The sequence below is a fragment of the Typopeltis vanoorti genome, chromosome 15 (genome assembly GCF_054136105.1).
Source record: "Typopeltis vanoorti isolate ZY-2024b chromosome 15, IOZ_Tvanoo_1.0, whole genome shotgun sequence".
Taxonomy (NCBI): domain Eukaryota; kingdom Metazoa; phylum Arthropoda; class Arachnida; order Uropygi; family Thelyphonidae; genus Typopeltis; species Typopeltis vanoorti.
The window spans coordinates 89239389-89262983 of record NC_143563.1 but is presented as its reverse complement, the minus strand read 5'-3'; the positions used below and the strand labels follow the sequence as shown (position 1 = coordinate 89262983).

The window sequence follows — 23595 nt, the reverse complement described above, 5'->3', positions numbered from 1 at the left end:
TATCCACATTTCAACCAATTGCTTGTTGTTTATTGATTTTTATTGTTGAAGGTTTCCCTCCTTCAACCAAGGCTCAGCATATCATCAGAAGTGCTCAGTGATACTTGGACTAAGTACATCATGAGTTAACTCCAGTATTTATATATTTTTCGAAACGTTTTTTAATAATGGAAAAGTGGCTTAGAACTAGGACTTTGAAAAGAAGAGCAAATGAAACAGGTGATGTTAACCCTAATTCTGATACATATGTTGTAACAGCGAGTAAATCTGATACTATTAAAATAGAAGAAACAAGCAGTTCGAAAAAAAAATACAGTAGGAAATATAACAGTTCATATTTGGAATTCGGATTTACTATTGGTGTGGAGATAAAAGTGAACAGAAACCTCAATGTTTCTGTTCACTTTTTTTTTTTCTGCCTTGTTTCTTATACTTCTAGCATTTGCATACAAACACAACAGCTCATTTCTGGATCTACAGCTAGTTCCACTGATACCACTCACTCGATGTGATCTCTCCATGCTCGACTGGGGCCATTTCCCTTTCTGCTTATTCGTTTTAAAACTCTTTTCAATTCCAACTGTTTCCTCTTGATCCCATTTCTTTCCTGTCTACAGATCAAACCTCCTCTCGGAGCATCCACCTTTCTCACGCCGTGTACCGCTGTCCACCCTGAGCTCATGGGATTCCATAAATAAGGTGCTGGAGTCTATCAGAAATATTCCTGTGTTCAATGCATATAGAATATGAAAGTATTTTAATTTTAAAATGGCATAAATAATATTAAAATGTCATTAATTTTCAAGTTTATTACACATGCACATAATATAGTAGTATAAAGGTACATTCTTTCAGCTGCTATATATATATATATATATATACACTTTTTTTTTCTTTCTTTTTTTTTTGAGGATATAATTTTATGCCTGTATCAATGTACTGTACTTGAATTCTTTCTCAAGGCAAAATAAATTAATGCCTAATTTGCCATCAGATGCACAAACATAGTAAATCAAATTATGGAGCAGTTCAATACTTGCTACACTAAGTTTCACCATTGCTATCATTGGTCACAGTACAATTATAAAAGAGCAAATATCACAATTTCTACAAACCTCAATTGCTGCTATGGCATCACCAACAGTATCATATGAAAAACTTAGTTTCATCAGAAACGAAATACAGTAATGCTTTCTTAAGCTCAAAAAGTTTGGGAAATTTGCAAAATCATCTCTTACATCAACTTCATCTCCTTTATTACCTGCAAATCCTACTGATTTATAACAATTAATGTTTTCTACTATGAACCAGTTACAATTCTAACCATGTAATGAATCAAGAGTCAATTGCATTGCTCCACATACACACTGACTGTTGGTGGTGTAAATACCACACTGTGAATCCCTGTATTCACGGAAACAAAGGACAAAAGAAATAAATGAAAGCAAACTTCCTATGGGCTTCTTAAGAAACCCATTGAAAGCTTGTTGAGAAGGTTTGAAAGATCAAGGGTATTATTATTAACATCTGACCTCCACATTGAGTCAGACAGTCATCATGGGAGGTACTATCACACACATAGCTCATTCAACCATGCCTTAAAACTGATTCAATGTGTCTATATTCACTACACTCAGGAAATGCATTCAACTCACCAACCACTCTCCATGTAAAGAACCTGCTCGTACCCTCCTTATACAGTTATCCTCACTAAATGCCATATGCCAGAGTTTTAATTTATAAGAACTAACACTGGGTGTCAATTCAATATATCTTGTTCTATAATTAATGTCTTTGATCCACATGGATTCACAAGGAATATCTACTATGCATGTTTATTACCTGATGATCACAGCAAAATTTAAAAAAAAAAAAAATAAACTTATTTAAAAGAAAATCCTTACCTCACTGCTGAAAATATTCGTTCATACTGTGCCATACACATAGGCACAGTGCTTCTCAATACTAATGGTGGTAGTTCTTCTCTATCAATCTGCTTTTTAAATAATAAACAGTTGTAGATCAGCGTAGCTGCTCTTAAATAAAAAAATAAATAAATAAAAATAAAAAAAAATAAAGTGAGAATTCTACTATTAAAGAAGTGAATTAATTTTTAAACAAATTAGTCTGAAGCTCATAGTTATGAATCAATTGAAAATGGTTGCCACAAAAAATATCATATATATTTAGTGTAAAAAAAATTAATATAGAACTATAACAAATACTGTGAATGACAGTTTGATAAAGAAAGCTTTTTATTTGAGGTGAACAACTTTAATATGAATTATATGTAAGCTCAACATACATAAAACCCACATAACCCATTTCTTCCCATGTCTGTTGCATGGCAAGAGATGGTGCTAGTTACTCCAAAAATTTGTGCAACATTTCTTGAGTAAGGTTATGAGTATCTTTAATTTGTTCAATTCTACATGTCAAGAAGTACTTGTCAAATATACACTTTTATCCTTTATATAACCCCATCATTAAACAAAAAAAATAAATAAATAAAAAATGTTGACATAATATTGTATTTATGCAGTTTTCTGGGGTTTTTTTTTTTTTTTTTTTTTTTTTTAAATTCTGATATTGCCCTAATGGTATGGAATTTTTGTAATTTATTTATCTTCAGTAACAATATTGTGAAGAATCCTGTGAACTGTTTTTGTTGTAATCATTATTTATAAGATTACATATTAAAAAATTATGGAAACAACTACCATGTTAGAGTAAAACTTCAATTTATTATAAATCAAAATAATCACTCGACATTTCAACCGTCACATTAAAGTTATCATCTGGAGTATACACATATATACAAATGAGCTGTATGGGAGCGATGGACTGCATTTGAGTGGTTATGGTGTGAGTCGCTTGGAGAGACTGCTGCTGGAAGGTAGAGAAGTGAATAGAGAAAATGAATCAGATCGAGAGGAGAGTGATGTGGAAGAGCAGGAGAGTAAGACAGGAGAGATGAGATTGAAGAAGTGGAAACGAATGGGGAAGTGAGTGGTATGAGTATAGAAAATGAGAGAATGGGTGTACAAGAGGAGCAGGGAAACGGGGGGGCTCAGGGTGGACAGGGGTACACAGCATGAGAAAGGTGGATGCTCCAAGAGGAGGTGAGAGCATGTGTAGGCAGGAAGGAAATGGAATGATCAGGGATCAAGAGGAAACAGATGGAATTACAAAGGGTTCTAGAATGAAGAGGCAGAAAGGGAAATGGCCCCAGTCCAGTGTGGAGAGATCGCATCGAGTGAGTGGTATCAGTGGAACTAGCTGGAGATCCAGAAACGAGCTGTTGTGTTTGTATACCAATGCTAGAAGTATAAGAAACAAGGCGGATGAAATGTTGCACCAATTGCGTCTGTGCACCCAAAGATTGTCGGAATAAGTGAGACATGGTTAGATGAGGACGACATCCTGACAAGAATAGAGATGGAAAGGTATGATGTGTTTCGTGAGGATAGAAGGAGTAAAAAGGGAGGGGGAGTGCTATTGATGATAGAGAAAGAGTTATGTCCATACAAGGTAGAGATGCAAGAGGGAAATAGGGCCAGTGGTTTTGAGGCAGTATGGTGTGAGATAGAGGTGAATAGAATCAAATACTTGGTGGGATGTTGTTATAGACTAGGTAATGTGGATGGTGGTGATAGTGAAATGTACAGTCAAATAAGCCAAGCAAATAAGAAAAGGGTGATCATTATGGGTGATTTTAATTATGGCAATATAGACTGGAATGAAGAGATAGCAACTGAAAGTAAAGAAAATGAGTTACTTGAGTTTTTGAGGGATAACTACCTCAGACAGTATGTAACAGAGGGCACACGAGGATTAAGAGGAGATTTAAGGGTCTTGGATTTGGTCATCTCATCGGAGGATGTAATTATAAATGAGGTGTCAAATCATGCACCAATTGGTGAAAGTGACTATGAGGTGATTACCTGGGTGGTTGCCAGCAGTGCAAGGACCCCTGTGAAAAAAGGGTATATGTGGAACTACAAGGGGGGTGATTATGAAGAGCTCAGGAGACAGCTTGCAGGTGTAACATGGAATGAGGAGTTAGCTGGAAAAGAGATCAATGCAGCTTGGGGGATTTTCAAGAACTATTTAGTAGATGCAATGTCTAAATGTATACCATAGGTGAGAAGGTTAAATAAGGTAGGTGTGAGATGGATGAATAAAGAGATTAAGCATGCGATACAGAGAAAAAGGGCATTGTGGTGGAAGTAACCAATTTCATGAGGTCTACAAAGACCAGGCAAGGAGGGTGACTTGGTTGGTGAGAGTAGCTAAAGAGCGGTATGAACAGCAGTTAGCTAATGAAGCCAAAAAGAATCCTAGGGAATTCTTTCGATATGTAGCCAGCAAAAGAAAGAATGATTATGGAAGGATGACTGATTGGAGGAAATGGTATAAAGACAGCTGATGCAGAATGTGTGGTGGAGATACTTAATGAGCAGTTCATAAAGATCTTTCAATCTTGTGAATGTGACTTCATGGAGAGATTGAGAGCAGTTGATGATGGGGAGGAGAGACTAACTGTATGTGAGCAAGAGGTGTTTGGGGAGTTGAGTAAACTAGATATAAATAAGGCTGTGGGACTTGATAATATATCACCACGTATTCTGAAGGAATGTGCCAGAGAGTTGACACCTGCCTTGACATATTTTTTTAATACGAGTCTTGCACTTGGTCAAGTTCCTAAAGAGTGGAAGGAGGGCAAGATTGTGCCACTTCATAAAGGAGGTGATCAAACTCAAGCATCAAGCTATAGGCCTATCTCTGTGTCAGGTGTTGTGGTTAAGTTGTTGGAGAAGCTTGTGAGAACTAGGATCCAGAGTTGGGTTGACAACAATGGTATAATCTTTGATGGACAGCGTGGATTTGCTAAAGGGAGGTCATGTTTTAGTAATCTACTTACTTATTACAATAAAGTGACTGCTTCCTTGGACAGAGGAGAAGGATACACAGTAATATACTTGCATTTCACAAAAGCTTTTGATAGAGTACCTCATGATAAGTTGACAGTCAAACCAGAGCAGACAGGGTTGGATATTAGATTAGTACATTGGATTGGAGACTGGCTATCTGATAGGTATCAACAAGTTGTGTATGGGGGTGCAATATCCAGGAAAAGAAAAGTCACTAGTGGAGTGCCTCAGTGGCCTGCTTTAGGGCCATTACTATTTAACTTGTATATTAATGATATTGGCGAGGGTTTGGATGGAGATATTCAGTTGTATGCAGATGATGCAAAGTTGGGACGAACCATAAAGAGTAGTGAAGATGTTGTGGCCTTGCAAGAGGACTTGAATAGATTGAGTGATTGGGCAAGCAGATGGTGGGGATGTGAGTTCAATGTTGCAAAATGTAAGGTTTTAAAATTTGGAAAACAAAGATGGGATGCAGAATTTATGCTTGGTGAGAGTATATTGTTGGAAGTGGAGGAAATAATAGATCTGGGGGTGATAGTGGATAAGGATCTAAAATTTAGGGGACACATCCCAAATGTAAGGTTTTAAAATTTGGAAAACAAAGATGGGATGCAGAATTTATACTTGGTGAGAGTATATTGTTGGAAGTGGAGGAAATAATAGATCTGGGGGTGATAGTGGATAAGGATCTAAAATTTAGGGGACACATCGCCAAAATTGTGAAGACAACACAAAGACTTCTAGGAATGATGCGGGGGACACTGACGTGTAGAAGTAGGGAGGTTCTTGTTCCATTGTATAAGGCTTTGATTAGGCCACACATGGACTATTGTGCCCAGATTTGGTCACCTGGTTTTCAGAAGGATGAAGAAATGTTGGTAAGGGTCGAAAGGCGACTGACTAAGGTAGTTTTTGACCTCTGGAATGTTGAGTTTGAGGAAAGATTGAAAAGATGTAATTTGCAGAGTCTAGTGGAGAGAAGGAAGAGGGGAGATATGATAGAGACCTACAAGTTGGTAAGGGGGTTGTTATAAGATCAATGGTGGAGAAGTTCTACAGAGAATAGTGGGAGATCAGGGGAGAACCAGAGGTCATCCCTGGAAACTGTATAAAGAGTGTGTGAGTAGGGGAGCGAGAGGCAGGTTTTTTTCGTGCAGAGTTGTGAACGATTGGAATGCCTTGCCTGAGAGTGTGGTGTCTGCAAGGAGTTTGAGTGTGTTTAAGACATGGTATGATGAGATGTGTGTGTGATAAAAGGACCTCCCAGATGAGTCTTTGACTCCAGAGGTCTTGTTTAATAATAATAATAATAAACAAGCTGCACTACAATCTACATGGTATGCTGAAGTTACATTGATTTGGTCAACCATTAAAACTATTGGCCTGACCTCTTGTGAAAAAAAAAAAAAACTTACTACATCAAAGCTAGAGTCCTGTTATTATGTTATTATTATTATCTATTAGGTTACAAAATTAAAGTAAATTAAGCTAGAGAGCAACATGTTCACACACACAAAAAAAAATTTACTCATATAAGTATACATATAAATTAAAACAAATCAGTATGGATAGTGGCCAATAAAAGTTGAAAAACTGTTTAGTTAGAGTCCCAAAGTCAGGGTTTGCTTGAACCCTAAGTGAGCTGAATGTGTGACATCCAAATTCAGGGGATTTTTTATGCCACCATTATTGTTAAGATTAAGTTGGTTAATCAAAATTTCACAGGCTTCTTTAAATTTCTGTTCATACCAGTTTTTTGTATGACATAAAAAACAAGTACTTTTCCAATCAATTTTGTATAAGGTGTTCAGAGAGTGATCTGAGAGGCCTGCTTCACCAAAATTATTAAATTTAATAATTTAAATTTAAATGTGTCATTTATGTTCTTTTTTATGGATAGGGTTTGGGGAAATGTCCAGTTTCCCCAATATAAGGTAAGTTACTGGTGCAATAGATACGATAAACTCCAGGGTGAGCCAATAGGGGAGAGAGGATCCTTAGAGGAGTTGAATATGTTATTTTTAGTTTTATAGGTCATTTAAAAGTGGTATTAAGATTATAATGGTGTAGAATTCTATGAATTTTTTCTGATAACCCTTTAATGTATGGAATAGCTATGTTTGTTATAAGCTCTAAAATTGTTATAGCTCTGTTTTTGAGGATGTTAATGTCTCCAAGTTTTTGCGAAAGGTGATGATATGAGTTAGCATGTATGCATCAGCCAGTATGTGTCGGCTTGCAGTAAACAGTGAAGGAAAGACTGCCTGAGGGAAGAGGACGTGTGAACAGTGTATCCTAGAAAGGAAGCAAGCTCTGATTTTCAATCATCATCATCATCAAATTCCTGCCATGTACCCTCAAGGGGTGTACAGGATATGACAGTACTACATGAAAAAATTACATCATTACTAACTTCCTATCTACAATTTTCCTCCAAATCAGTCTGTTACTTGTCAAGACTCCAACATTATCAGATCTTATATTTCTATCGTCTAAGGCACTTTGTACCGTATCAATCCACCTATATCTTGGTCTTCCTCTGGATCGTTTTGCTGCCAACCTGGCATAGAACACTTGCTTTGCTAATCTTTCCTCTCCCATTCTATTTAAGTGACCATACCACCTGATATTAGCTCTGCTAATGCATTCCTGGATGCTGACAATGTCAAGTTCTTTCCTAATATCCTCATTTGTAATATGATATTGCCATTGATGCCATCTGTTCACGCCTCTAATCTTTCTCAGGACTCTCATATCTGCGGTCTCTAGTCTTTGGTCAAGTGTTTTACTTCTGACCCAGCTCTCAGATCCATAAGTTAAAACTGGTTTGAACACTGTCTTGTATACAGCTAATTTAGTGTTCCGACTAATTTCTCTCTTATTCCATATGAATTTATTCAATTGACTTCCCACCATACCAGCTTTGCTGATTCTGTTGTCTATTTCTATATTTAATTTACCATCTTCAGTAAAAATCGTGCCTAAGTAGCTGAAATGTTTTACTTGTTCCACAGGTTCTCCATTGAAAACACAGTTGACATTTTCAATGATTTTGCCTATTTTCATTGTCTTTGTCTTTTTACTGCTGACCTTCATACCATATCTATTACAACAGCTATTCAATTTAGTCAGAGAATCTTGCAGATTTGTAGCAGATTTATTTAGGAGTATAACATCATCCGCATAAAGCAAAGAGCTGACATTAACATCTCCAATTTTGATATCAGGTTTAATACCACTTTCCTTCATAATGTGATCCATATAGATAATGAATAACAGAGGGGATAATGTACATCCTTGTCTGACACCAGATTTAACATTAAACCATCTTCCTGTACTTCCTTCAATTCTAACTGCTGACTTACAACTCAAATAAAGACTAAGTATTGCTTGATATAATGCCCCATTGACACCATATAACTGCAGCGTATTGAATAGCTTCTCTCTTGGCACCTTGTCATATGCCTTTTCCAAATCGACAAAACTTAAATACAGATCTTTGTTATATTCCCATGCTTTCTCGACTATTTGTCGTAAAGTGAAGATCTGATCCTGACAGCCTCTATTTGGCCTGAATCCAGCTTGTTCTTCACCAAGCTTTTCTTCCACAATTCTTCTCAACTGTTTCTCAAGTATACTTGCATATATCTTGCCAGGAACACTCAGTAGGGAAATACTTCTGTAATTCTCACATTCAGTTTTATTTCCCTTTTTATATATGCGTACTATGAGAGCTCTACTCCAATCATCGGGAATCTGTCCCTCTGTCATGTCTTTCTGAACTTCTGAACTATGCCATGCAGCCACTGTAAGACTTTTATATCCACCATACTTCAGCATTTCTGGTCGAATATCATCTACCCCTGCTGCCTTTCCACATTTCAAGCCTTTGATGGCTTTTTCTACTTCAAGTATGGATATGTATTCCTGACTGCATGCCTGGTCAGTGTTTTTTATCAGTGCTGTCATCACTGCTTGTTTCATTTAGCAGTTTTTCAAAGTAATTAATCCATACTTCAAGGATATCTTTTTCTCCTGTTTTCATGTCACCTTTATCATCTCTAACTCCTTTTACAGCACTCTTTCCTCCATTCCAAAGCTTCTTAAACAACCTCCAGAATATTTTGCCACCTTCTTGATATTTATTTTCTATATTCTTGCCAAAATCCTCCCATGACTTTTGTTTAGCTAGTTTTACACACTGTTTAGCTTTCTTACATTTGTCTCTGTATTCTGTAAGAGTAAAAGCTGACTTATTTGCCAGGAACTTTTGATATGCTTTCTTCTTTTCCTTCACTGCCTCTTTAACTTCCTGTGTCCACCAGGGAGTTCTGATTTTTTTATCCTTGCACACAACCTCCCCACATGCCTCTCTGGCAGAATCAATCAATGTTTTCTTCAGAGTTTGCCACTGAATATTCAAGGTTTGATTGCTGTTCTCAAACTCTTTCATTTTCTTTTCAATAATCTTTCTGTATTTTAGTCTACAGTTCACATCTGAGAGCTGCTCAACTTTTATTCGCTTTAAAACTTTCTTACATGTTATTCTTTTCAATATGAAATTCAATTTTATCCTGCTCAAGACTAAATAGTGATCACTTCCAATTTTAAATCCTCTGTACACTCTGGTGTCCTGCACCAGGGAGAAAACATCACTATCAACAATAACATAGTCAATGAGACTTTTCTTATTCCTAGCCTCTTCTCTCCATGTAAATTTGTGCACATTTTTATGTTGGAACATGGTGTTAGTAATAACCAGTCCATGTCCTGAGCAGAAATCCAACAGATATTTGCCATTATTATTAGCTTTGCTCTTTTCTCCAAATTTTCCCAAAATATTTTTGTATGTCTGACAATCACTTCCTACTCTGCTATTTAGATCCCCAACAAGGACCAACTTTTCCTTTTTCATTGTGTCAGTTGCTTTTTCTAAAGCGTCAAAAAATTCCTCCACTTCTACCTTAGTAGATGTGGAAGACTTTGTCCAGTTCCCCATTCTCATATTTGCCCACATTACTCTACTTGAGACTGACTGCCATTCAAGAAGATTAGCCTCGTATTTTGTGTTGAATACTATGGCTACTCCTTCTTTTCCTTGATTGTCAATGCCTGAATATAACATTTTGTATTTCTTGCTCAGAAAGATCTCACCAGTTTTGGTCTTTTTAGTTTCAGTCACCCCTATTATGTCGATCTGGTACTTTTCTAATTCCTCAGCTAGCTCCATTTCTTTGCCATTCAGGCTTCTTACGTTGATAGTACCGATCTTTAACTCTGGTGATGTTCAGTTGGGGTTTGTTTTCAGATTTGTTCTAGTAGCTGACTTTTCGCTGTTCGCCCTTGTTCCCTGGCGAAAACAACAGGGGCCTTGTTTAACCGGGCGACACCCCAGCCGGCATGAAATTTTGTTATGTTTGTACCATCATTTTTTATTTTGGTTTAACTAATAAGAATACAATTTGGTCGGCTAAATCCCAAATTGCCAGCCCATCCTCGTTTGTTCAGTATCAAAGTAGATACCCAACAGGGTGCACCACAAGAAGGTGAGGATTGGACATTAGGTCAGAAGCCCTGGTCGGTTCTCCGCATTCCTTTAAAGGCTATGTGGAGGTCTTCTCTCAGTTATACAGGCACCCCTTGATTTTCAATTTCAATAGTAAATTGTATGTGCTCATATTGTTTGTTCAGGTGGCTAAGAAATGTGTTTAACATTTGGTGGCCTTGAGGCCAGATAATATAAACATTATCAACATATCTAAGCTATAGGTTTTAAAATAAAAACCTACTTTACTTCATATGGCAAAATAATTTTTACCTACAAAAAAGGTATGGCCATGGGCTAACCGCTATTCCCCCCCCCCCAATATAAAAGTTATATGGAAGCTTTTGATGATGATAATAATAATAATAAATAATAACAACATAATAACAGGACTCTAGCTTTGATTTGGTAAGTTTTTTTTTTCACTAGAGGTCAGGCCAGTAGTTTTAACGGTTGACCAAATCAATGTCAACTTCAGCATACCATGTAGATTGTAGTGCAGCTTGTTTCTTTGAATATATATGTGTATACTCCAGATGATGATCTCAATGTGAAGGTGAAATATTGAGATTATTTTGGTTTATATTAAACTGAAGTTTTACTCTAACACAGAATTTGTTTCCATAATTTTTTAAGACGTATTCTGATCACTGTGCAAGCATGAAGGAAAGGATTCTTTATAAGCAAGACCTTCATAAATCATTTCTAAATCTTTTATTATCACAGAGCAAAATTAGAACTCCTTGTCGAGAGAATTTCTGACACAAAATGCATCTTGGTCCTTTTGTTTGCTAAAAAAAACTGAACTCTCTAACAACATAGAACATTCTGTTGATAGTAGCATCTGGAACCATATTAAGGAGATGAGTGAATTTTTTGCCTCTAAATCTCAAAATGTCAACAAGTTAAAAATAATTAGGAAATTCCATTCTCTCTGAGGAAAACAAGAAGTTTTTTCACCAAACCTCACCTGTCTCAGGACAAGGTGGTTATCAACAAGTCTAGTCACAACCTACTGGCTGATGAAAAGTGTTCTCTCAAGAGGCCTCAATTTTGTTCTGTCACCAAAATCTATTTGTAAAGAATTATTACTCACCAAAATTAAAAAAGCTGCTTCTTTTTTTCTTTCCCAGAATGCAAACCTACTCCGTATTGAATCTATCTTCACTACTAACAATGCTAAACCTCCTATCAACAACATTCTCTCTTCAGAATGACAGGCTACTAAACAACTAAAGATAAAGACATCATCATTCTTCCAGCGAATAAAGGAAATGCTATAGTAGTCCTCAACAAATCAGATTATCAACATAAGATACTAGATTTACTATGTACTGACACTTACTCAATTCTCGAAAGAGATCCTGCTAGAGAGTTTCATAACCATACCAACAATTTGCTGAGAACAATAACAGAATTACCAAGAAATTTATGCTTTTCCCTGCATTCTCTCCATCGTCTAATTCCTAGACTATATGGTCTTCCAAAAATTCACAAGGAGAATATCTTGCTTCATCCTGTAGTCGAAGGTATTGATTTTCCAACCTACAAGCTTTCTAAATATCGCGCTTCTTCTCTAAAATGTTTCTCCCAGAAATCTACATCCTTCGTGCAAAACTCCACAGATTTTGTACCCAAGCTCAAAGATATTACAATCAAAGACATAGATATCATGGTGAGCTTTGACGTAGTTTCATTATTTACAAATGTTCCTATGGAAGAAGTACTTTTCCTTTTAAAAGACGGAGTATCTAAGAGGATCATGGCCTTATTGGCACACTGTGTCAACTCCGGTTACTTCAAATTCAAAGACACAATCTACAAGCAAAATTCAGGCCGAGCTATGGGAAATTCCTTTGTTCCCAGTTATTGCTAACATTTACCTGGAGAATTTTGAAGAAAAGGTCATTTCAATCTTTCCTTTAAAACCTGAAGTGTGGAAATGCTACATTGACGACATCTTTCTAATTTGGGAACATGCCTTGATACCCTCTGGAACTTTCAAGAACACCTAAATAATATACATCCTAACATTAAGTTTACAGCTGAATTGGAGGATAAAGGCTCTCTTTCTTTCTTAGATGTAAAACTGTCCTGTTTATATGAAAAATTCAAACTCACTATTTTTAAGAAACTGACCCATACAGACAGATATCTCCATTCTGATTCTCACTGTTACCTTCCACAGAAATTTGGCATCATATCTACTCTTGGACACCAGACTCACTCACTTCATTTGGATGAGCAGGATCTTAGTAACGAACTTAATCATCTTCAAAGCACATTTCAGTTAAATGGCTATTCAAAGAAAATTATCAGCAAACTCCTTTTCAATCCTCCCCCATGCCATAATGAAGATACTATATTTCTAAGGGCAGTATTTCTATTCCTTACATGAGCTCTATCTCTCCAAAATTAGCAAAAATCTTAGAAAAGCTGGAAGTCGTTACAATACATGCTATGACCAAATCCAAAACTCTTGAACCTCTTACTCCTTCTATTACATGTTGCCTAAGACATTTGTCCCTCAAGAATTCTAGAAATTCCATTCCCTTATTACTACATGCATTTTCCTCTTCCCACTTATACTGCTGTAGTTAAAATCTCCCATAACAATCATTCTTCTTGCACTTGTCAAGCTCAACTGCATAAATATCTCCTGCTCCCCACCCTCTGTACTCGTTGGCTTGTAGCAACACCCCACTAAATATCCTGTCTTGCCCACTTCTACCTCATACCATATGCTTTCAAAACCATTAGTGTCACTGCCTTCCAAGGCCTTTACTCTTAGAGGACATAAATCATGACTTATCATAAGCAGTACTCCACCACCACATTTCCCCCCTCCTATCCTGCCAAAAAATGCTGTACCCTGCTACTTCTATTCCTGTAACTATATCATCTTCCGTCAACCATCTCAGTGATTGGAATCACTGAGATGGTTGACGGATACCCAGATACTCCTGGCATTAGTATAAAGCATAAAAATGTCACTGCTTCAATACCTTTTTTGCATAAATTTCAGATATGCTAAAATAAGAAAAGATAGGATAAAATATCACTCCTTTCATCAACACATACTGCACACAGATTTTCCTACATTGTGTAGTAAAAATGGGGTGCAGGATGATGACTGGAGTGACTTTGATAGTCAGAAGGCTTTATACTTGAAAATTAGACAGATGACAATTGAATAGTTTTGGCATTGGGTGCTTGTAGAAACTTGTAAAAAGTTATTTCGTGAAAGAGTGAATTGTTAGAGGGTTAGAGAGCAAGAGAATGCAGGATTAGTTTTGTCAAGTATGTTTTATGCTATAATACATATAATAAATAGTATATGATATAAAAGGGGTGGGGGGTCAACACCAGATACCTGTTTGAAATGAGCATTTTCAAGAATTACCTGAATACTCATCAGCCTTAGTGATCAACTCTTCTTAATGTCAGAAGTGTCAGGAATAAAGATTGAAGTTTTTAGCTGGCAGACGAAGTGGGACCAAAATTTACTGGCATTAGAGAGCCTTACTGAGAGTTGCAGCAAAAGTGTGATAAGTTCAGTGCATTTAAGGAAGACACAAAAAGAAGAAAAAAACAAAGGACTTTGGTAATGATTGCAGAAGACTTAAATCCAACCACATAAAAATCTCCAATGGTAATTGTAGTATGACTAATACAGGCAATGAGCTCAAGGCTGTTTAGTGAAACAAAAATAAACAAGATAAAATACACAATGGGTGCTCGGCTAAAATCATAATAACAATAAAGTTTCTATCATATCTGTCTATAATATTGATGGATTAATACAACAGACTGAAGTCTCTTAGGCCCTTTATTTCAATAATCTATTTATTTATGCATCTACTAAGTGTTCATTCATGAATAACAACTTTCTGACATGAGACTGCTATGGTATTGAATGGAAGGTTCTTGCCCTCTTTAGGTTTCTGATGAGAACTAACAGTTCAAAACAGCTATCAGGCCAGTGAATCATAATCGATGCACTAATAATAGCTATCTATATGGACCCCTGGCCATAGTCCATGTCTTTTAAATAGCGCCAATCCAAGGCAATTCCTATGCCGAAGGTTATATTCTAATAAACTCTCATAAATTTCAATTTTTTTTTTTTAATTTCTATCTTATCTGGATATAACATCAATGAATTAATAATATACTTATAATTTTTAAGTATTACTTTTTTTTTAACTGGCATTGATTCTACAAATGAGAAAGTTGATAGAACCGTTTTATTTAGAATGCTGCTAATTTCGTGTATCTTGATTGTACACTTCATCAGGAGAGAAAGGACTGAATTATATGAATGAGTTTGCTGACAAACAAATAACAATAACTTTAGTATATAATATTTCAAAAAAGACTAACAATAGGAAGTACGCGTGTTTTATGTTGAATGCTGGTGGGTTGTGATGATAAGAGAATCCCAGATCTACATGAGCAGCTATTTAATGAAAGATGACCAAATCTGATACAGAATCATATCTTGTTTCTTATTGCACCAGTGTGGGCTTTTTGACAATTCGGATAATCTTTGAATGTTCGTGTAGAAACTGCAGTCAATGTCAGTATGTTGCCCCAAGTAGAAAGTATTTTTAACTTGGGTATAATTATGTTAAAGATACCAAGCAATTTTAAACCTGGTTTTACTCCATTTTTCCCAAGTGAGCAAACAGACAAAATGTCAAGTTTACACCTGCAATTGATGCAAGACTAGCTGATCCCACAGGTAGTGCAAGACCAAGGCAACTCGTGGTAAAGGTGGAGCAAGCTCTGATCACTAATCGTAATATTTACCCTTAATGCCAAAACACATCTCCAAGAAGGGGATGTATGATGTTTTGTATTAAAGGCAAGGGGCCACTACCCAGACCGGTTTCGACCTTTATTGAGGTCTCATCAGTGGGCGCCAGGCTAGAAATACCAAGATTTAGTAATGCAGAGCTTGTAAGTATTTTACCAAAACAAGTTACCATAAGGTGTTATAACCTTATTAAATAAAAATCTCAGGAGGAGATATAGATGTAAAAGTATTTTTAACTTGGGTATAGTTATGTTAAAGATACCAAGCAATTTTAAACCTGGTTTTACTCCATTTTTTCCAAGTAAGCAAACAGACAAATGTCAAGTTTGCGGCTGCAATTTATGCAAGACTAGCTGATCCCACAGGTAGTGCAAGACCAAGGCAACTCGTGGTAAAGGTGGAGCAAGCTCTGATCACTAATCTTAATATTTACCCTTAATGCCAAAACACATCTCCAAGAAGGGGATGTATGATGTTTTGTATTAAAGGCAAGGGACCACTACCCAGACCGGTTTCGACCTTTATTGAAATCTCATCAGTGGGAGCCAGGGTCTGGGTAGTGGCCCCTTGCCTTTAATACAAAACATCATACATCCCCTTCTTGGAGATGTGTTTTGGCATTAAGGGTAAATATTAAGATTAGTGATCAGATCTTGCTCCACCTTTACCACGAGTTGCCTTGGTCTTGCACTACCTGAGGGATCAGCTAGTCTTGCATCAATTGCAGGCGCAAACTTGACATTTTGTCTGTTTGCTCACTTGGGAAAAATGGAGTAAAACCAGGTTTAAAATTGCTTGGTATTTTTAATGTTGCCCCAAGTACTTGGTTTTCAGTTTATGTTGTATGCTGCTAATCCTGCTTTATGGTTTCTTTCTTTTTTGTTTTCTCCATCTCTTTGATGGGTTCTGAATATGTATCTTTTCTAACTAGCTCATAATCCTACATATTAGATTCCACAAGCAAATGATTTTGTATACCTCTGGTTTCTTGAGAGGTGAGTGAGGCAGTTTTGGGGGATCTAAAGAGGGCCAAAATCTTATTTAATGGGATAAAAGCAACCTTCATCCATTGTCATTGATATCTATCCATTATCGAAAAAATGTAAGGAGTAATACCACTCCTTGATATTACTCCTTGGTATCATGTTTTTCTTATTCAGCTAGTGGCCCCATGGGTTATTTTCAAATTCTGTATACCAGTCTTAGTTGTAACTATTTTTTTAGCAGGATGAAATTCAGGTATGAGTTCTGTTTTAGGAAATGCTGAAGATCTTGTATGCACTTTCTTGGGAAATTCATACAATGCCAATTTTGTAGTAGATGGTGATGGGACTTTGCATTTAAGTACCTATATACAAAGTTAGGCTTGACAGACGTCCCGTATATACGGGACTGTCCCATATTTTATGTTGAATTTTGCTGTCCTGTATTGTACTTGTAGGGACAGCCTAATATCTCGTATTTTAATGAAAAGATAGAATTATAAATATTACGTTAAGCAATATAATTTTCAATATTCTTTTCGAATACTCCAACTTAAATTGATTTGTAAGCCATAAAAACTGACAATTCGATGAAATTAATTGTGTTTACAGTTTATGGCAGAGACGGTCCCATTCATCAGTCATTTTTTCTTTAGTATAAGCATTTTATTTATAATTCTGTACAGATATATTGCATTTGCTTATTTTCAAACAGTTTGTATTTGGACATTGTGTGGTGCAGTATCGGTACAATACGTGGATGTTATTTCAATAATAATTTAAAAAATAATATCTCGCCTTTTTCGAATGTGCAATATTTGGTTAATACATAAAATATATAATTAAAGGTGAATTACATTTCTTTATTAATTATACAAAGGTAAATTAAATTTTGTTTCTTTCCTTAAGCACTTAAACATGCCAAACGAAAGTGCATTTTTAACGATAATTATTCAAAATAATGGAATTTTATTGCAAAAGGAAAACATAACAACGAAGTTGAATGCAAAATCTGTAGACAAATTTAGTACTGCACATGGGAGACGATCGGATATTACACAATACATTAACACTCAGAAACACAAATTGAGCATTTCGAGTTCCAGTTCCAAAAGTATTGATACTTATTTTGTAAAACTAAATACCAGCAATGAAAGAAAAGTTATTGCTGCCGAAATAATTATGACATTTCATGGCATAAAGCATCATCATTCTTTTAATTCTAATGATTGCAGCAGCAAACTTGTTCCTATAATATTTTGGGATTAACCAAAATTGTCCTGTATTTGAAAAACCAAATATTGACATGGGTGACCCATGTCCTGTATTTTTTTTTCCAAAATCTAGCAACCCTATACAAAGTCCCTATTATTTTAAATTACCCAACTATTTATTTAAAAAAGAAAAGGCACCTACCTACCTTTTCATTTTAAAATAAACAGATGAGAAATTATGGAAACTGAACAATATATTTAAGTTTGGTATATCTGGAAAAGGATAGGGCAAGGTGGCAAGCTGTTCAATACATCATAATGTTCAATATCATGTCCCATTCACAATATGTACATGGGACATTATTCTAAGCAGTACATAGTCTGTGTAAGAGTTATAAGTCATCAGTTTGAAATGAAAAAGTACAAGAAGAATGTTTAATATAAAACAGGTGTGAAACACAGATGATAATTATTTTTACTACTATTGTTATTGCAAGGAAATCTTCATGGAGACCTAAGACTCATTGTGGGAGACCCAAACTATCAACACAATATCTATCATAACTTTCCTTGAATTCATGACAAAAAAAGTACTCACAAATCACTCAGACAACCCACTCCATTCATTCACTACTCTCCAAGTGAAAAATCTAATCCTCATGGCCTTGCTAACCACACTAACCCAACTTCCAGGGATGACCTCTTGTTCTGCAACTTCCAGCCAAGTGCTGAAACATTCCCCTACATCAAGCCTATAAAATCCTTTAAGTAACTTAAAGGTTTTATCATATACTCCCTTTTTTGCCTATCAACCAACTTCTGCAAACCCTCAATCTATCCTCATAGGGAGCATTCCACAGATCACTCGCCATCTTCATCCTCTCTACCACTTCCTCATCTCAAAGAAACCCAGGTGACCAGATCTGAGCACATCAATTCAGATGTGATCATCTCAAAGCTTTATAAAGAAGAATGATAACTCCCTTATCTTTGCTTATTAGTGTGTTCTTCAATAATCAAGTAATTCTGTGAACTAGCCTGGCTATTTGAGCAATTTGCCCTCTAAACTTCAGTTATCTATCTACTACACTACCTCTAGATCCCTGGCTTCCTCAATTTACTGCAGTACAGTTCCCACAATGTGGTACACATCTTATAATCTTTGTATCAAAAAAATTCATAATTTTACACTTTTTCACATTAAATTGTCATCCATTGTTTTGTCCATATTGTCAGCTTATTAAATCATCCTGCAAGCTTTCTGTATCATGCATTAACTAATACCCTTATCTTTGCTTATTAGTTTTCAATAATCAAGTAATTCTGTGAGCTAACCTGGCTACTTGAGCAATATGCCCTCTAAACTGCAGTTATCTATCTATTACTACCTCTAGATCCCTGGCTTCCTCAATTTACTGCAGTACAGTTCCCACAATGTGGTACACATCTTATAATCTTTGTATCAAAAAATTCATAATTTTACACTTTTTCACATTAAATTGACATCCATTATGTTTTTCCCATACTGTCAGCTTATTAAACTATCCTACAAGCTTTCTGCATCATGCGTTAACTAATATCCTACCAATTTTGCATTATTAGCAAACAACTGAATAATTATTTTCTCCTTCAAATTATTTTCTATATCATTTATGTACAAATTAATCAGCAGTTGTTGCAGAACAGAGCTCTGCAGCACACCACCAGTCACCTGCCTTCTACTGGATTCTGCTTCTCCATATAATACTTTCTGGTATCTGTCAATCATCCACCTTTTTATCCATATCACCAGTTTCAAATCCATCCTCATTTGCTGCAGTTTGCAAAACAGTTCCATGTGGTATCCTGTCAAATGCCTTTGCATAATCCAGCAGTATCATAATGCAACTATTCCCTTTATCCAACTCAATTGTCACACTATTATAAAAAGTTAGTAGGTTACTATGGCATGACCGACCCTTCACAAAGCCATGCTGTCCCTCAGAGAGTATCATATTCTTATCCACCCATTCCTAAATTCCCTTTTTGACCAACTTTTCCAGTACTTCTCCTGAGATATAATTGGTCTATAATTTGCTACCACAGACTTAGATCCTCCTTTATGCAAAGGAATTATTTTGTCCTCCTTCCACTCTCTTGGGACTTTGCAAGAGCTGAGAATTAAATTAAATAGCCTAGTCAAAAGCATCACTACTTGCCCTGCACATTCTCATAAAATGCAAGTCAATATCCCATCCAATCCCACAACCGTATTTACATTCATTTTCTGCAATATACTAAGTACCTCCAATTCTTCAACTTCTGTTCTCATATCAGTCCCTGTCACTCCTGTCATAGTGAAGATATAATTATCCTTCCATATTCATTCTTTCTCCTACTTGCAACATAATGAAAAAAAATTGGGATTGATGGGATGCATGAGTGGCTGATGGGATTTTCATTTGCCTGTTTAACTAATCTCTTCTCATAATCTGATTTTGCCTTCCTTATGATGCTAGTCACCTTTCTTGCCTGATCCATGTACTGTTCATGAGTTAACTGGTCACCTTTCTCCTTATATATCCTCCACATTGTCTTGGTTTGCAGATCATGCTTAATGATACTACTCATCCATCTAACTTCTATACAATTTACTCTCCTGACCTTGGGTATATGGTGTGATATTGCTTCCTCTAGATACTCTTTTTATAGGAAATATAGGAAGTATTCATTAAAGTTTCTTTGAATTAATATTCCAGTATATGTTGCAAATTCCTTAAATAATTTAATAGTCAAGTGTAACCAACGTATAAGCCTTTCTACAAGAATTAATAGTCAGATATCCTTTAAAAAATCACCCATGCACTGTGAACATCCTTCCCTTGCAGATTTTTATGCTATGGTTCTGCTTCAAGCTGCTTCTAAATGTATTATAATCATCTGTCTTGTAGTTTCACATATATACCCCTACTTAAATGGAATTTCCTACCTCCCAAATCAAGACCACATGATTACTTTCCCTAGTCGGAGGAGATGTAGCCACCTTAGTTATGAACAGTTCTGATCGTACAACCAGATCCACTCTCAGATCCTGAGTCTCTCCATCACATTCTGCTTCAAGTAATTATCTCTCAGAAGGTATATAAATTCCATTTCTCTCCTGCCATGTGATCTCTCTTCCTTCCAATCTATATCTCCATAGTTTAAGTCCCCCATAATAATCACTCAAACTGCATTCATTGTACTAATTGGACAAGACTTCAACAATGGCTTGCACTATATCCTGAAAATAATACTGGTATTCCAACAGCCGAACATCTTCCACGTGGTGCCCACTTGGACTGGAATACTTGGAAGCCTCAACAGACTTTGAACGACAGGACGCTGCAAACAAAACCTCATCAAATGGGGCTATCTCACTGGCCCAGATAACTGAGTGTGGAACAACCCAGTCCATGGAACACCTTCTTTCTTGTTCCTTTCTTTTTCCATCACCTTGCACAAAAGAGGACCTTATATCCTGCACAGAAAGAGCAGTTGATTGTGCAAGATACTGGGGGAATGTCTGACCATATCTATTGTATATAAGTTATGTATAGTTTCCTTTTTTCATATTTAATTATTATTCCCTGTATAATTCACCTACCAAATTTAAGCTGTTCGCATGTGTAATGTATCCTAATTTGTTGTAAATAATGGTGTACCACTTACTTACTACTGTACCACTTGTGTTTGGATACGAAATGCTGCATTGGTAAATAATTGTACTAATTTACCAATGCATGCTTCTACATCATCCCTGGAATCCCTCTGGCCTACAGCAACAATTTTATATTTTGTCCTATTGGCCTCAATCCCACACCAGATTGATTCAAAAGAACTGCCATCTGCACAGGTGACTTCTACTCTTGCTGGTTACAATTCATATACTGTCATCAGCAGTATCCCACCCTCCCCTGTTCTGTCTACTCTATTCTCTCTGAAAATCCCAAATACAGTCATCCCTTGACTTATGTCTATTCGAGTTATGTCCACTAGAAGATACGTTCGTGATCCCATAAGGGAATAAATAATACCAGCCTGGCTGGCTGAGTGGTTAGCGTATCCACTCTCCAGCCAAAGAGCTGTGGGTTCAAGTCCCACTGTGGGCATGGATGTTTGTGATTGTCTGTGGAAATAGTGGTGGTGGTGGTCGGCAGTAGGTGGCGTTGGTGTAGTTGCAGTCAGTTGGTGGAGACAGAGTTGTAGAGCAGGAGCCCTCGACGAGTCTTTGGACTCCCTGGAGGTGTCAAATAATAATAGTGACATTTTCGATACTTTCGAACAAGATGCAAGGTTTCTATTTAGCAAGAGGAAAGGTTTCTATTTAGCAACAATGCATTATTCACGGTGGCAAAAGTGCATTCAGCGGCAACCTCCCTCGGCAGTAAGCAATCGGCATGTGTCTTCAGCAGTTCCTCTGTTGATTTGGGGGTTTGAGAAATAGGTTATTTGTGTATTTATATTTAAATATTTCATAATTATTTGTGCAACATGGCCCCTACAAGCCCAATCAAAAAACCTAGTGAAGAATCACAGAAAAAGAGGCAAGCAGTTGATCTTGAAATGAAGTTGCAAGTTATAAAGCAACATGAAGCTGGTAAGCTCCTCAATGTGATCACAGATGACTTCAGATGGTCTCATTCTACAGTGACGACCATTTTGAAAAATAAGGATATAATTGTAGAGGTTGTGATCCATTAAATCAATGATAGTGACGAAGCAATGACAAGGTTCTATTGGTGATATAGAAAAGCTACTTGCAACATGGATAAAAGACCTAAACCAAAAAGGCATATCCCTTAGCACTGCGACCATAACTACTAAGGCACTTCAACATGTTGAAGGAGGAAGCAGGGCCCAATTACGACTTTGAATTCAACACTTCTTCCAGTTGGTTCATGACATTCAAGCAGCGTTTTGCGCTGTAATGTGAAAATGTATAGTGAATCTGCAAGTGCCGATGAGAAGGCAGCCAAGGAGAAATTGGATAAAATTATTACAGAGGAAAATTATTTGCCATAACAAATATTTAATATTTGCTGTGGCAATACACTTCAAAACAATTCACAAATAGATGAGACCTCATTCTTTAAGAAAAAAATGCCTGAGCAGACATTCATCCACAAAAAGCTAAAATCTATGCTTGGTTTCAAAGCTCTCAAAGACTGTATTATGATTCTGTTATGGGGTAATGTGGCTGGATATAAACTGAAACCATTTGTGATATGAGCTGCGCACTTGCCAAATCGATTAACTCCATAAAACAAAAAGTGGAGAAAAGTGATAAAATAATATACACCTAAACCTCTTTTTGTGCGAATTTTTTTTACGCAAATTCGGAGTTATGCGAATTGGGATATCAAAAATAATATTTTTTTACATGATTTTTATTCACTTTTACGCGACCTACCTAAAGTTAGTCAAGAAAATTCTGAGAATTTTGTAGAATTGCATCTCGTTTCAATTAAGAAAATTCTAAATTCTTACGAATTTCATTTATTGGGAATTCCCCAAATTACATAAATGACTGCGCATAAAAAAGCAGTTCTAAGCAGTTTGAATTTCGTGCTTGAGTAGACAACGTAGTTACTGCATTTTTTGCATTTGAATTTTTTAAGTGAAATCAAAATCAAAATCGCATTATGAAATTAATAATTTTGTCAAGAAATAATAAATGGTAAGCTATATGTAATTTTCAAACTTTCATTTCATTAACCTAAGATTTTAATCTAGCCCTCACATGATGTTGCTGATAAAAAAAAAAAAAAAAAAAAAAAAAAAAAAAAAAAAAAAAGGAAAGCCGTTTCCTTGGATATAAAAATTCAAATTTTAGATCATCTTCAAACTGGGGAAAGTGTGACGGCTGCGGGTAAGCATTTTGGAGTCTGTCAGATCTATAAAGAAAAATGAAGAGGCTATTAGAAAAGCGGTATGTTCTGGTACAAAATCGAATGCGAAATTATCATCATACACAAGAGAAGTTATTCTAGAAAAGGCCAAAAAAGCTTTAGTGATGTGGATAGAAGATAATATACAAAAAAGAATGCCAGACGGAAATTCCATCAAGCAATCAGCA

General features: G+C 36.1%; 1 protein-coding gene across 1 annotated transcript in view; it reads right to left on the bottom strand.

Moving 5' to 3' along the window:
* The window catches only part of LOC150098962 (carnitine O-palmitoyltransferase 1, liver isoform-like), a 231157-nt gene that overhangs the window by 46721 nt on the left and 160841 nt on the right, over nucleotides 1-23595 (bottom strand). The window contains exon 8 of the mRNA XM_090405781.1: nucleotides 1905-2036. Coding sequence (XP_090261907.1) covers nucleotides 1905-2036 — 132 coding nt within the window. The remainder of the gene's footprint in view (nucleotides 1-1904; nucleotides 2037-23595) is intronic.